General features: G+C 44.3%; 1 protein-coding gene across 4 annotated transcripts in view; it reads right to left on the bottom strand.

Annotated features, from left to right (window-relative positions):
* Positions 1–13,690, bottom strand: part of irak1 (interleukin-1 receptor-associated kinase 1) — a 32,882-nt gene extending 19,192 nt beyond the window's left edge. For 2 of the 4 annotated variants that reach the window (XM_014134274.2, XM_014134273.2), the window contains exons 1-6: positions 13,280–13,690; positions 12,256–12,423; positions 9,055–9,207; positions 8,646–8,728; positions 6,551–6,724; positions 1,879–1,943 (exon numbers count right to left, since the gene is read on the bottom strand). In XM_014134274.2, coding sequence (XP_013989749.1) covers positions 1,879–1,943; positions 6,551–6,724; positions 8,646–8,728; positions 9,055–9,207; positions 12,256–12,423; positions 13,280–13,391 — 755 coding nt within the window. In that variant the 5' untranslated portion in view covers positions 13,392–13,690. The remainder of the gene's footprint in view (positions 1–1,878; positions 1,944–6,550; positions 6,725–8,645; positions 8,729–9,054; positions 9,208–12,255; positions 12,424–13,279) is intronic. The other 2 variants (XM_045692842.1, XM_045692841.1) reach the window with 1 other exon arrangement.
* Positions 13,691–14,887: the final 1,197 nt, after the last annotated feature.

Consider the following 14,887-nt stretch of genomic DNA (forward strand, 5'->3'; position numbering starts at 1 on the left):
GAAGATCAAAGATAAGTGATTCATTTTATTGCTATTTCTGACTTTTGTGACTAATCTACTTGGCTGGTAACTGTATGTAATGTTCTGTGTGCTGGGCGCTGTCCTCAGATAATCGCATGGTTTGCTTTCGCCGTAAAGCCTTTTTGAAATCTGACACCGTGGTTGGATTAACAAGAAGTTCATCTTTAAGCCGATGTATAACACTTGTATATTTGATGAATTTTTATTATGAGTATTTCTGTTTTTGAATTTGGCGCTCTGCAATTTCACTGGATGTTGGCCAGGTGGGACGGCAGCGTCCCACAACCCCTAGAGAGGTTAAGCAATGAATTTGTATCCGCTCTCGGACTTCGGCTGCATATTTTCCGCCATTTTATTCAACTCTGAAAACATTGTGAAACCACGGCCATTTTCTGAATTGCATTATGGGCCCTAAAAGTACGAAAATATAGTGTCCACTGCATGTATACTTCGTATTTTGACGAATTTAGTACGACATCCGGGAACTTTTGGCATAGTAACTATATCCATACTATGACTAATAAGCATACTATATACTCGATTCACGTAACAAATAGCTGTTAGTATAAGTATTCGAACACAGCTAAAGTCTGTTTTTACATCGATTGAAAATGACAGTTCCTCAATTTAGCCTATTTGCAAAATCTTTCCAGCTACCTCCCTTTCGATAATCACTTAGCGTGAAAGGGGAGAAGGTCCGTCATGCTCTGGTCCGGTGGAAACGTCATAAAATAGGCATACCTGATTACTTCTTATCCCTTGCGCAAATACAGCTGTGTCTGTCCGGAGCTTAATGGCGCAGAAAACTGAAGGTCCAGAATATTGTATAGAGTGTTCAAGTTTGTTAGCGCTTGGGCTGGACCAAGTTGATAGAAGGTTTCAAGTTCCTTGCAGACAGGCCATGCGTAGCCAATGTGATTTATTTTTTACCTGTAGGCTGCAATATTTATTGGTTGGTTTTATGTAGGCTATTTTTATATACAGTACCAGTCAAAAGTTGACACACCTACTCATTCAAGGGGTTTTCTTTATTTTTAATATATATCACACATAATTTTTTACTTATTTCTACATTGTAGAATAGTGAAGACATCAAAACTATGAAATAATGTAGTAATCAGTGTAAGTGTAACCACACTTTGCCTTGACAGCTTTGCACACTCTTGGCATAAAAAAATAGTAAAAATAAAGAAAAAAACGTTGGAATGAGTAGGTGTCAAAACTTTTGACTGGTACTGTAGTTGGCAACGGCAATTTTAGATTTGTATAATTTTCATTTAGATAGAATTTTTATTAACCACAAGACAATGATTGAGATAAGACTTTATTCTAAAATAAATTAAATTGTTCCACGAATATGTGCATATGAAAATTATAACTGATCGGTAGAATTGGTAAGATAAATTGGCACTCCAAATGGAAAAATGGTGGCCGACCCCTGGCGTATCCTATTACCGGCAACTTCGTGAAAGTAATGGCAGAATCTACAAAGGCCAGCAGCAATGGGATGTGGTGGTTCGGGAACAGGTTCTTGATCTCTAGCTCCCTCTTGAGTCTTAATTATTTCATCACAGTATGCTTAAAGCATCAAACAAGCTCAGTAGCCTACATATAGTTGATTTTATTAAAACACTGTCTATATATGGAAAAATATACATTTAAAAATTTTGACCAGTCGATTGGTCGAAAGAACACGACTCTGATTGCCAAAGATTTTTTTTGGGGGGGGGGGGGGGACAGCTCTATTTCCTACACAGATAACTTCTTAGAAAAGAAAGACAACCAAGAGGAATTGAACGAGGTTAAAGTGAGATGCCAGAGATAAAAGTCGGAGAGCTTCTAAGATTGTCAGCTTACTGTGATAGTTTCTCCACCTCGGTCTTGAAGCTCTCCTTCACTACGCTCCAGTCTAGTGGAGAGTTCTACAAAGGGATACAAGAACAAGATCCAATATAACAAAAACCATTTTACTGGCTTTATTTTCTATATATATATATATATATTTATAACATTCAAATGACATTTACTGACCAGTTTAAACAGAAATAATAAGAAAGTCATCATCAGTTGACATTGTCTGAGAAAGGCCCGGAATATTCAACAAGACTAAAGCCACACCAGCCATGTACTATTCTCTCTATTACGGTCTTGCAAGCGGTATCGGAGCATCAGTTATCGGAAACAACAGGCTCCAAGACAGGTTCTCTCTCCGAGCAATAAGACTGGTGAACAGCTAACCGATGGCTGCTCACCCTCATCCACGGACTACCTGCACTGACGATTACACAGGTATCTCAGGTCTCTATTCACAGTCACAAGCACAATGTTACTCTCGCACACTCAGTGATGTTCATATTTATTATTATTTATCCTACTGACCAGTCACTTTTACCCCTGCCTACATGTACATACAATATACAGTGCATTGGGAAAGTTCAGACCCCTTCCCTTTTTCCACATTTTGTTACATTAAAGCCTTATTTTAAAATGGATTAAAAATATATATGGTTTCCTCAATCTACACACAATACCCCATACTGACAAAGCGAAAACAGGTTAAGACATTTTTGCAAATTTATTACAAATAAAAAAAACTACCTTATTTACACAATTATTCAGGCCTTTTGCTTTGAGACTCGAAATTGAGCTCAGGTGCATCCTGTTTCCATTGATCATCCTTGAGATGTTTCTACAACTTGATTGGAGTCCACCTGTGGTACATTCAATTGATTGGACATGATTTGGAAAGGCACACGCCTGTCTATATAAAGGTCCCACAGTTAACAGTGCATGTCAGAGCAAAAACCAAGCCATGATATCTAAGGAATTGTCCGTAGAGCTCCGGGACAGGATTGTGTCGAGGCACAGATCTGGGGAACCTTCCAGAAGGACATCCATCTCTGCAGCACACCACCAATCAGGCCTTTATGGTAGAGTGGCCAGACGGAAGCCACTCCAGAGTAAAAGGCAGATTGAACTCTTTGGCCTGAATGCCAAGCATCACATCTGGAGGAAACTTGGCACCATCCCTACTGTGAAACATGGTGGTGGCAGGATCATGCTGTGGAGATGTTTTTCAGCAGCAGGGACTGGGAGACTAGTCAGGATCGAGGATAAGATGAACAGAGCAAGTACAGAGTTCCTTGATGAAAACCTGCTCCAGAGCGCTCAGGACCCCAAAATGGGATGAAGGTTCACCTTCCAACAAGACAACGACCTTAAGCACACAGCCAAGACAATGCAGGAGTGGCTTTGGGACAAGTGTCTGAACATCCTTGAGTGGCCCAGCCAGAGCCCACACTTGAATCCGATCGAACATCTCTGGAGAGACCTGAAAATAGCTGTGCAGTGATGCTCCCCATCCAACCTGACAGAGCTTGAGAGGATCTGCAGAGAAGAATGGGAGAAACTCCCCAAATACAGGTGTGCCAAGCTTGTAGCATCATACCTAAGACTCGAGACTGTAATCGCTGCCAAAGGTGCTTCAACAAAGTACTTAGTAAAGGGTCTGAATACTTATGTAAATATGAGTTATTTTGAATCAATATGCAAAAATGTCAACCTGTTTTTGCTTGTCATGATGGGGTATTGTGATGTCATTATGGGGTATTGTGATGTCATTATGGGGTATTGTGTGTAGATTGAGGGGGGAAAACGATTTAATCAATTTTAGAACAAGGCTGTAACAAAATGTGTGGGAAAAAAAATCAAGGGGTTTCTGAACACTTTCCAAAGGCACTGTATAGGATTGATAGTTCTTTGACTGTGTGCAATCAATTTGACCAACTACGAAACAAAATGGCAGAAATACTTTGAAAACAACTACCGGTAGCATTTATTTTACTATAAATGTGATCATACTTGACCATTTTTTTATATTCACAAATGCGAGTTAAATGCTCACACTGTGGAGACCTGACTACCCGCCTACGTGGCTAATGAAATAGACATCTTAACAGCCAATGACAAAACATACCCGCATTTGTCAGGTGGTGGGTGTTAAATTGTATGCCCTCGATTGCGTGAACAGTAATTGTGTGATGGTGGGGATGCAGGGTTGTGTTCCAAACAAAAACAAGTTCCTCAACGGCACAGCTAGGAGTTCCAAAAGCTCCTTTTATATACTGAACAAAAAGTAAAGTGGGAAAAAAAAGTTTCCAGAAATGTTCCATATGCACAAAAAGCTTCTCTCAAATTTTGAGCACAAATGAGTTTACATCCCTGTTAGTGAGCATTTTTCCTTTGCCAAGATAATCCATCCACCTGACAGATGTGGTATATCAAGAAGCTGATTAAAGTATGATCATTACACAGGTGCAAATTGTGCTGGGGAGAACAAGGACAATAAAATGTGCAGTTGTCACAACAATGCCACAGATGTCTCGAGTTGAGGGAGCGTAAAATTGACATGCTGACCTCAGGAATGTCCACCAGAGCTGTTGCCAGAGAATTGAATGTTAATTTCTCTACCATAAGCTGCCTCCAACGTTGTTTTAGAGTTTGGTAGGAAGTCCAACCAGCCTCACAACCGCAGACCAGATGTATGGTGCCGTGTGGGCGAGTGGGGCTATGGTTTGGGCAGGCATAAGCTACGGACAACTAACACAATTGCATTTTATTGATGTCAATTTGAATGCACAGAGATACCGTGACGAGATCCTAAAGGCCCATTGTCGTGCCATTCATCCGCCGCCATTACTTAATGTTCCAGCATGATAATGCATAACCCCATGTCGCAAGGATCTGTAAACAATTCCTGGAAGCTGAAAATGTCCCAGTTATTCCATGGCCTGCGTACTCACCAGACATGTCACCCATTGAGCATGTTTGGGATGCTCTGGATCGACATGTACGACAACATTCCACAGGCCACAATCAACAGCCTGATCAACTCTATGCGAAGGAGATGTGTCGCGCAGTATGAGGGACAAATGGTGGTCACACCAGATACTGACTGTGTTTTTGATCCACGCCCCTATTTAAAAAAAAAAAAAAATCTGTATTCCTAGTCATGTGACTTCCATAGATTAGGGCCTAATTAATATTTAAATTGACTGATTTCCATTAATGAACTAACTCAGTCAAATCTTTGAAATGATTGCATGTTGCGTTTATTTTTGTTCAGTATAGTGGACTCTTTCTGAGCCATATAAGTGCATTGAAATTATTTATTTAGGAACTGTGAACAGTTTGGAGAGGAGTGTGGCCAATGAGAGACACTGAAGAGGAGTGTGGCCATTTATCTTATGTTGCACCTACCCCACATTTTCCAGGAATATTCTTATCATGTTACTGAATGTTTCCAGAGTATTTTCACATTTGATCAACAAATACGGCAAAAAGTTAAGTAAATGTACACTCTCCAGGCCAGTTTGTTAGGTACACCACCCTGCTCAGACTGTGAGTCACGTAGCCGTGGCTTGAAATATAAAGCAGGCAAACAGGCATTCAGTTCCTGTTAGGATGGGCAACACAAGTGACCTAAGAGACTTGAGCGTGGTGTACGGCCGGCCTCCAGGGCTTTTCACACACAACAGTGTCTAGGGTTTACCCAGAACGGTGCGACAAACAAACTAACATCCAATCAGCTGCAGTCCTGTGGGTGAAAACAACTTGTTGATGAGAGAAGTCGAAAGGAGAATGGCAAGAATCGTGCAAGATAACAGGCGGGCCGCAAACAGGTAAAAAAACGGAGCAGTACAACAGTGGTGTGTAGATCGGCATCTCAGAACGCACAACTCGTCTGTCCTTGTCACAGATGGGCTATTGCAGCTATAGACTCCACCGGGTTCCACTCCTATCAGATTAAAAACACATCACCTGGAACCATGACCGTGAGTTAAGTTTACTTGAGTGGGCTGCACAGTCCTCAGACCTCAACCCAGTAGAGCCTCTTTGGGATGAGACAGAACCGGCTGTTCGCAACATGAATGTACCGCCATCCAATCTGCAGCAACTTCTAGAATGCCCAGAAGAATTCAGGCTGTCCGACCCAGTACCACATGGCTATACCTAATAAACTGTCCGGTTTATGTGTAAAATGAGTGTAAAATGCACATAAAAATCAACAGTGTAATGTTTGGATTCAGTCTTGTGTCATCGAAAACGGTTGTGTCCTCACCCTTGGTCTAATAAATGTTTCACATAATGTACAAACTGTTCCCTTTCAATTGATATATGGTTATGCATTTTCATATTTCTATAAGAAACATCTCAAATGTAGCCTTATCCATATTGGTCAATTCCCAACGAGTATAAAGGGTTTATGATCCTTACTGGATATTCTACTTTCTTACCAGTTGATATTGAACACTGCATTGTTGAGAAAGACCTTGTAAGTAAGCATTTCCTTGGGACAGTTTTACCCACGTTGTATCCTGTTAACAAATACTTTGATTTGATATGAAACATTTACACTCCAAGATATATTGCCAGGGTTGGCAGTCATAAAGATCTATCTATGTATATCAACCATCTCTTCCCTCTATGATTACCACCGAAGAGGACTGAGCAGACCAAAGTCGCATACCTCCTTCAGTTTCTTGACAGCGAAGTCAGTGCTCCTCATGGTAGCCCGGTACACATGTCCAAACCCCCCCTCTCCTATCTGCTTGGCATGGGAGAAGTCCTCTGTTCCTCTCTGGACTTCTTCAAACGGCCAACACATAGCACTGGACAGCAGGGGACCTCTGGAGATGGACCACTGATGAAGAACAACAATACTTTATTCGTCCATTTTTTTGCTTTGATCTCAACCCCTTATTGAAAGATATAGACACCAACAGACTAATGAGAAAAATACAGACTAACTACTACTACTACTACTACCGGTGTTAGTAACCGTGAACTACTACTACTACCGGTGTTAGTAACCGTGAACTACTACTACTACCGGTGTTAGTAACCGTGAACTACTACTACTACCGGTGTTAGTAACCGTGAACTACTACTACTACCGGTGTTAGTAACCGTGAACTACTACCACTACCGGTGTTAGTAACCGTGAACTACTACCACTACCGGTGTTAGTAACCGTGAACTACTACCACTACCGGTGTTAGTAACCGTGAACTACTACCGGTGTTAGTAACCGTGAACTACTACCGGTGTTAGTAACCGTGAACTACTACCGGTGTTAGTAACCGTGAACTACTACCGGTGTTAGTAACCGTGAACTACTACCGGTGTTAGTAACCGTGAACTACTACTACTACCGGTGTTAGTAACCGTGAACTACTACTACTACCAGTGTTAGTAACCGTGAACTACTACTACTACCGGTGTTAGTAACCGTGAACTACTACTACTACCGGTGTTAGTAACCGTGAACTACTACTACTACTACTAATACCGGTGTTAGTAACCGTGAACTACTACTACTACTACTACTACTACTACCGGTGTTAGTAACCGTGAACTACTACTACTACTACTACCGGTGTTAGTAACCGTGAACTAGTACTACTACTACCGGTGTTAGTAACCGTGAACTAGTACTACTAATACCGGTGTTAGTAACCGTGAACTACTACTACTACTACTACTACTACTACCGGTGTTAGTAACCGTGAACTAGTACTACTACTACCGGTGTTAGTAACCGTGAACTAGTACTACTACTACCGGTGTTAGTAACCGTGAACTAGTACTACTACTACCGGTGTTAGTAACCGTGAACTAGTACTACTACTACCGGTGTTAGTAACCGTGAACTACTACTACTACTACTACCGGTGTTAGTAACCGTGAACTAGTACTACTACTACCGGTGTTAGTAACCGTGAACGAGTAGGGCTACCAGAGAAATAGAACTGTTCTAAATATATATGTGTGTTAGTTCTGTTTTATTATTTCGATCTGCTCTAGAACCATTTCCGGGAGTGAACTATTTCATTCTGCTTTTTACATCTGAATCTAAAAACCGAGTCTAACAATAGTGACTATAGTTCCTCTCTCATACCGGCTCCTCTTTCAAAGGCTGTGTTTACACAAGCAGCCCAATTATTGGCCAAAAAGATTCAATCTGATCTGTCAACACTGTGAAAAAAGGGTTTTTATAAAATACATTGAGTATACAAAACATTAAGAACACCTGCTCTTTCCATGACAGACTGACCAGGTGAATCCAAGCTATGATCCCTTATTGATGTCACTTCAAAATCGTGGTGTAGATGAAGGGGAGGAGACATGGTTAAAGAAGGATTTTTAAGCCTTGTGACATGGCTTGTGTATGTGTGCCTTTCAGAGGGTGAATGGGCAAGACAAAAGTGCCTTTGAACAGGGGAGTGTGGTAGTAGGTGGCAGGCGCAACGGTTTGTGTCAAGAACTGCAACGCTGCTGGGTTTTTCCACACTCAACAGTTTCCCCGTGTGTATCAAGTATAGTCCACCACCCAAAAGGACATCCAGCCAACTTGACACAACTGTGGGAAGCATTGGAGTCAACATGGGCCAGCGTCCCCGTGGAAACGCTTTCGGCACCTTGTAGAGTCCATGTCCCCTGACGGATTAAGGCTGTTGTTGAGGCAAAAGGAGGTGCAACTCAATATTAGGAAGGTGTTCCTAATGTTTGGTATAGTCAGTGTACATTTGATTGATTGAATGCTACTTAATGGCTTCTGTCACCTGTTGGTCTACAAACGACCCTCTGTGGTCCTGTGATTTCAGCCCTGAGGGTGGAGGGCCAGGTTTGGGCAGAGACATCAGTCCTGGAGGGAGAGAAACAGTCCGAGTGAAGGTGGAGAACAGACTGCCACCTGATCTGATAGCACAGCAATTTAAACTGGGTTACATGGATCAATGATCACACTGAAAAATATGATAAAAGACCTTACACAAGCAGTGTTATGAACATATTAGAAACAGTATATAAAACAGAGATCCTATAAACAAGAGAAACACAAAGATCCTATAAACACAGAGATCCTATAAAACACAGAGATCCTATATGTAATTTTATGGTGTAAAATATGATAAGCAGTGTGAAATCCTGTAAAAAGTGTTCTAATAATCAGTGTTGTAAATGAGATGTTACCTGGCGGAGAGTAAGCCTTAGTAGTCAGAGTGTTGGTAGGATGGACTTTAGGAGGAGGGTTGAAGAGATGAGATGGAGGAACAAGAGGCTCCAGTTTAACCTGCGGCGGAGCAGCTAGAGGAGTGGAAGAGGGACGATGTCCACTGGGTTTCCCTACATTTAAGACAACGGCAGCCATTACACAGCTTATCTTCCAGAAGCATTCATTATAAAGAACAATATGATTCACTAAAACCTTGGACCTGGGCTTCTCTTTCTCATGCTTTTCTGATTGGAGTGTACAGTTAAGGTAGGTGTCCGTCCCCTGCACGCGTCCATCCCTCCATCCCCCCCGCATGCGTCCCTCCCTCCGTCCCCCCCGTACGCGTCCCTCCCGGGCCGTCTGTCCCAGCACGCGTCCATCCCTCCATCCCCGCACGCGTCCCTCCCTCCCCGCATGCGTACCTCCGTCCGTCCCGGCACGCGTCCGTCCGTCCCCACACGCATCCGTCCGTGCCCGCATGCATCCCTCCGTCCGTCCTCGCACACGTCCTTCCTTCCGTCCCTCCGTCCGTGTTTCTCCGCCCGTCCGTCCCCGTACGCGTTCCTCCGTCACTGCATGCATCCCTCCGTCCCCCCCCCCGTCCCCCATGCACACGTCCCTCCTTCCGCCCATCCGTGACCACACACGTCCCTCCTTCCGCCCTCCGTGCCCGCACGCGTCCCTCCATCCGTCTATGCATGCACACGTGTCTGTGTCTAACTCACTCCCAGGTCTGTGCCCAGGTCTGTGTCTAACTCACTCCCAGGTCTGTGCCCAGGTCTGTGCCCAGGTCTGTGTCCAGGTCTGTGTCCAGGTCTGTGTCCAGGTCTGTGTTTAACTCACTCCCAGGTCTGTGTCCAGGTCTGTGCCCAGGTCTGTGTCTAACTCACTCCCAGGTCTGTGCCCAGGTCTGTGCCCAGGTCTGTGCCTAACTCACTCCCTGGTCTGTGTCCAGGTCTGTGTCCAGGTCTGTGCCCAGGTCTGTGTCTAACTCACTCCCAGTTCTGTGCCCAGGTCTGTGCCCAGGTCTGTGCCTAACTCACTCCCAGGTCTGTGTCCAGGTCTGTGTCTAACTCACTCCCAGGTCTGTGTCCAGGTCTGTGCCCAGGTCTGTGTCCAGGTCTGTGCCCAGGTCTGTGTCTAACTCACTCCCAGGTCTGTGTCCAGGTCTGTGCCCAGGTCTGTGTCTAACTCACTCCCAGTTCTGTGCCCAGGTCTGTGCCCAGGTCTGTGCCCAGGTCTGTGCCTAACTCACTCCCAGGTCTGTGTCCAGGTCTGTGTCCAGGTCTGTGTCCAGGTCTGTGCCCAGGTCTGTGTCTAACTCACTCCCAGGTCTGTGCCCAGGTCTGTGTCTAACTCACTCCCAGGTCTGTGCCCAGGTCTGTGCCTAACTCACTCCCAGGTCTGTGTCCAGGTCTGTGCCCAGGTCTGTGTCTAACTCACTCCCAGTTCTGTGCCCAGGTCTGTGCCCAGGTCTGTGCCTAACTCACTCCCAGGTCTGTGTCCAGGTCTGTGCCCAGGTCTGTGCCCAGGTCTGTGCCCAGGTCTGTGTCTAACTCACTCCCAGGTCTGTGCCCAGGTCTGTGTCCAGGTCTGTGCCCAGGTCTGTGCCCAGGTCTGTGCCTAACTCACTCCCAGGTCTGTGCCCAGGTCTGTGTCCAGGTCTGTGTCCAGGTCTGTGCCCAGGTCTGTGTCTAACTCACTCCCAGGTCTGTGTCCAGGTCTGTGCCCAGGTCTGTGCCCAGGTCTGTGCCCAGGTCTGTGCCCAGGTCTGTGTCTAACTCACTCCCAGGTCTGTGTCCAGTTCTGTGCCCCAGGTCTGTGCCCAGGTCTGTGTCTAACTCACTCCCAGGTCTGTGCCCAGGTCTGTGCCCAGGTCTGTGCCCAGGTCTGTGTCTAACTCACTCCCAGGTCTGTGCCCAGGTCTGTGCCCAGGTCTGTGCCCAGGTCTGTGCCTAACTCACTCCCAGGTCTGTGCCCAGGTCTGTGCCCAGGTCTGTGCCCAGGTCTGTGCCTAACTCACTCCCAGGTCTGTGTCCAGGTCTGTGTCCAGGTCTGTGCCCAGGTCTGTGCCTAACTCACTCCCAGGTCTGTGTCCAGGTCTGTGTCCAGGTCTGTGTCCAGGTCTGTGCCCAGGTCTGTGTCTAACTCACTCCCAGGTCTGTGCCCAGGTCTGTGTCTAACTCACTCCCAGGTCTGTGCCCAGGTCTGTGCCCAGGTCTGTGCCTAACTCACTCCCAGGTCTGTGTCCAGGTCTGTGCCCAGGTCTGTGTCTAACTCACTCCCAGTTCTGTGCCCAGGTCTGTGCCCAGGTCTGTGCCCAGGTCTGTGCCTAACTCACTCCCAGGTCTGTGTCCAGGTCTGTGTCTAACTCACTCCCAGGTCTGTGTCCAGGTCTGTGCCCAGGTCTGTGCCCAGGTCTGTGCCCAGGTCTGTGCCCAGGTCTGTGTCTAACTCACTCCCAGGTCTGTGCCCAGGTCTGTGTCCAGGTCTGTGCCCAGGTCTGTGCCCAGGTCTGTGCCTAACTCACTCCCAGGTCTGTGCCCAGGTCTGTGTCCAGGTCTGTGTCCAGGTCTGTGCCCAGGTCTGTGTCTAACTCACTCCCAGGTCTGTGTCCAGGTCTGTGCCCAGGTCTGTGCCCAGGTCTGTGCCCAGGTCTGTGCCCAGGTCTGTGTCTAACTCACTCCCAGGTCTGTGTCCAGTTCTGTGCCCAGGTCTGTGCCCAGGTCTGTGTCTAACTCACTCCCAGGTCTGTGCCCAGGTCTGTGCCCAGGTCTGTGCCCAGGTCTGTGTCTAACTCACTCCCAGGTCTGTGCCCAGGTCTGTGCCCAGGTCTGTGCCTAACTCACTCCCAGGTCTGTGTCCAGGTCTGTGCCCAGGTCTGTGCCCAGGTCTGTGCCTAGGTCTGTGCCTAGGTCTGTGCCCAGGTCTGTGCCTAACTCACTCCCAGGTCTGTGCCCAGGTCTGTGCCCAGGTCTGTGTCTAACTCACTCCCAGTTCTGTGTCCAGGTCTGTGCCCAGGTCTGTGTCTAACTCACTCCCAGGTCTGTGCCCAGGTCTGTGCCCAGGTCTGTGTCTAACTCACTCCCAGTTCTGTGTCCAGGTCTGTGCCCAGGTCTGTGTCTAACTCACTCCCAGGTCTGTGCCCAGGTCTGTGCCCAGGTCAGTGTTTAACTCACAGTTTAAGATGATATCTCTAGCTCTTAACAGCTGCAGCTTCTCCAGCAAGTTCAGTAGTTCTCCAACTGTTCCATTCCTCTGAGCCCAGTGATTCATCACCCAGTCTGTCCGTCTCTCTCTCCTCTCGGCCAGACGCCTGTCAGTCTGGTCAGTCAACACATGGGACGCTGCCATGGAGGACCAATAACAAATGGTATAGAAATCAATAATTGTTTACAGATCAAATCACACCAATAATACAATTCAGTTACAGTCAGCAGCACTAATGTCGTCAGCTATGTTCTTCCTGATCAGGAAAAACTCTGAACGCTGCTTACAGGGTCATACTGGAGGTCCCAGAGTTTATTCCTTATTAGGTGATGTGGCCAGGAAAAACTTTGGGTACCGCTCACTATGTACCCAGCTAGTTAACCGCTCACTATGTACCCAGCTAGTTAACCGCTCACTGTGTACCCAGGTGGTTAACCGCTCACTGTGTACCCAGGTGGTTAACCGCTCACTGTGTACCCAGGTGGTATAGATATATATATATAGAGATAGAGATATATAGATATATATATAGAGATAGAGAGATATATAGAGAGATAGAGAGATATATAGAGAGATATATATATAGAGATAGAGAGATATATATATATATATATAGAGAGAGATATATATATATAGAGATATATATATATAGAGATATATATATAGAGATATAGAGATATATATATAGAGATAGAGAGATAAAGAGATAGAGAGATATATAATATATATATAGAGATATAGAGATATATATATAAAGAATCCCTACTGTTACCCAATCTCTGACGAGGGGGGAGTCCCCATGCTTCACAACCGAAAAACATTTTGCGACGTTGTTTTTTTGTTTGTTTTACTTCAGCAAGGTTTTTGTTGTTTTACGTCTGTTCGGTCGAAATACGCCCATCAACATGGACGCCATAGCTCATAACTAGTTAACTAGCATCGTTTTTGAAACTATATTTAACTATTAGCATGTCGGTCAGTGCCATTTCTTACCGAATCTGTCCCAGTCCACATCGGAGATACTGTCCATAACGAGGGAGAAGTCACACAGTACAACTGGTGGTAACTTGTACAAGTGAACTTTTCTGATATCCCAGGACGACATATTTTTATTGTTGTTTTGTTGTTTAAAAACCTTTGCTAGCTAACGCGTTTACGTAGCTAGCAAGCTAACGGTAACATTTTGTTAACGTTTTAAATTCACTACGGTAAGAACCATCACGCTAGAAAGTAAACCTTACTCAATCGAAACGGCGATGTTAACGTGGTTGTCCTTGATTTAAAAAAAAATGTTTAAAAAGTATATATAACAAAATCGCTTATTCAATAAGTTATTTTCCCTGCTTTCAAATATGTCTAGAAACTTCTGTATCGACAGCAAGCAGAACTTACTCGTCCCCCCCACGATGGGCTACGTCACATCATCCTCTGCCTTCATGGAAAAGTAACACTGAGCGGAATTTGATTTATTTATATTTATTTAATTTAAATTATTTTTATTATTATTATTTGTTTTGTATGCATTTAGTATTTAATTCTATATACCGGTGTTTTTTTTTATTATTGTTTTTTTATTTTTTATTTTTTTAGACATGTTTGATGTAGCCATGTAAAGTTGTTAATTTTGTATTAAATCTTTAAAAAAAAAAAAAATTAAGTATCAAAGTTTTCGCTGTGTTATTAAGTGTTTTGTAAGATATGTTTGTATATTGTGTTATTTGTTCATTAAAAAATGAAAACATAACTAAATAAAAGTGAACAACGTTTTTTGGCTTTTCACATAGAATTATTCCTTCTTGAGAAATGTCTTTGCATTTCAAAGGAATATTATGTGCAGTGCATAGCAGTGAACTTACCTTGTCTCAATTAATTTATAAATCTTGTCAAGACAATGTCTCGTCTAGCCCAATATTGCACTAAAGGAGCCTAATGTTACTCGTCCAATGAGGGGTTCTGGTAGGTCCATGTACGTTTCGTTATTTTGTTTTCCGTGTGAAAACGGAGAATGTAAAAACGGAAAACGGCGGATAATTTGTTGTTTTTCGTTTCTAAATTTGAAAAAAGTAAATCCGAAATCGACATCTTTTCTCATTTATAGTGTCAGAATTGGACATGGAATAAGGGAAAAAACAAATAACAGCACAGTTTATTACATTTTTTATTTCCGTTTTTCATTTTGTTCATACCTGGAAGTACCCACCCCCTCATAGAATATTCACAAAGCTTAGGGTGGGGTGTTTACAGCCTAGGTTGGCAGTGCAAAGAAAGTATTAGACTGTAGGACAGGAAGATACAAATACTCATGTTAGCTAAGATACAGAACTTGTTATGAAGTTAGCATGTAAATAGAACAAACTCAACAACAACTTAAAAAAGTTGGCTTGTACTTGCTAGCGGGCTGGCTATTGGCTAGCTAGCGGGCTGGCTATTGACTAGCTAGCCCTACCTGGTTACTGGCTATAGTCATGCTAGCTAGTAGTAGGTAGTGGAATTAAGTTAGTCCCTCAACCTTTTACAAGATGCTGCAGAAAGTTCATATTTCTCTATTACTCTCTGTTGCTAACTTAGCTAGATCTTCTGTCGGCTGATAGTGTTTATTGG

This window comes from Salmo salar, chromosome ssa13, assembly GCF_905237065.1.
Source record: "Salmo salar chromosome ssa13, Ssal_v3.1, whole genome shotgun sequence".
Classification (NCBI taxonomy): domain Eukaryota; kingdom Metazoa; phylum Chordata; class Actinopteri; order Salmoniformes; family Salmonidae; genus Salmo; species Salmo salar.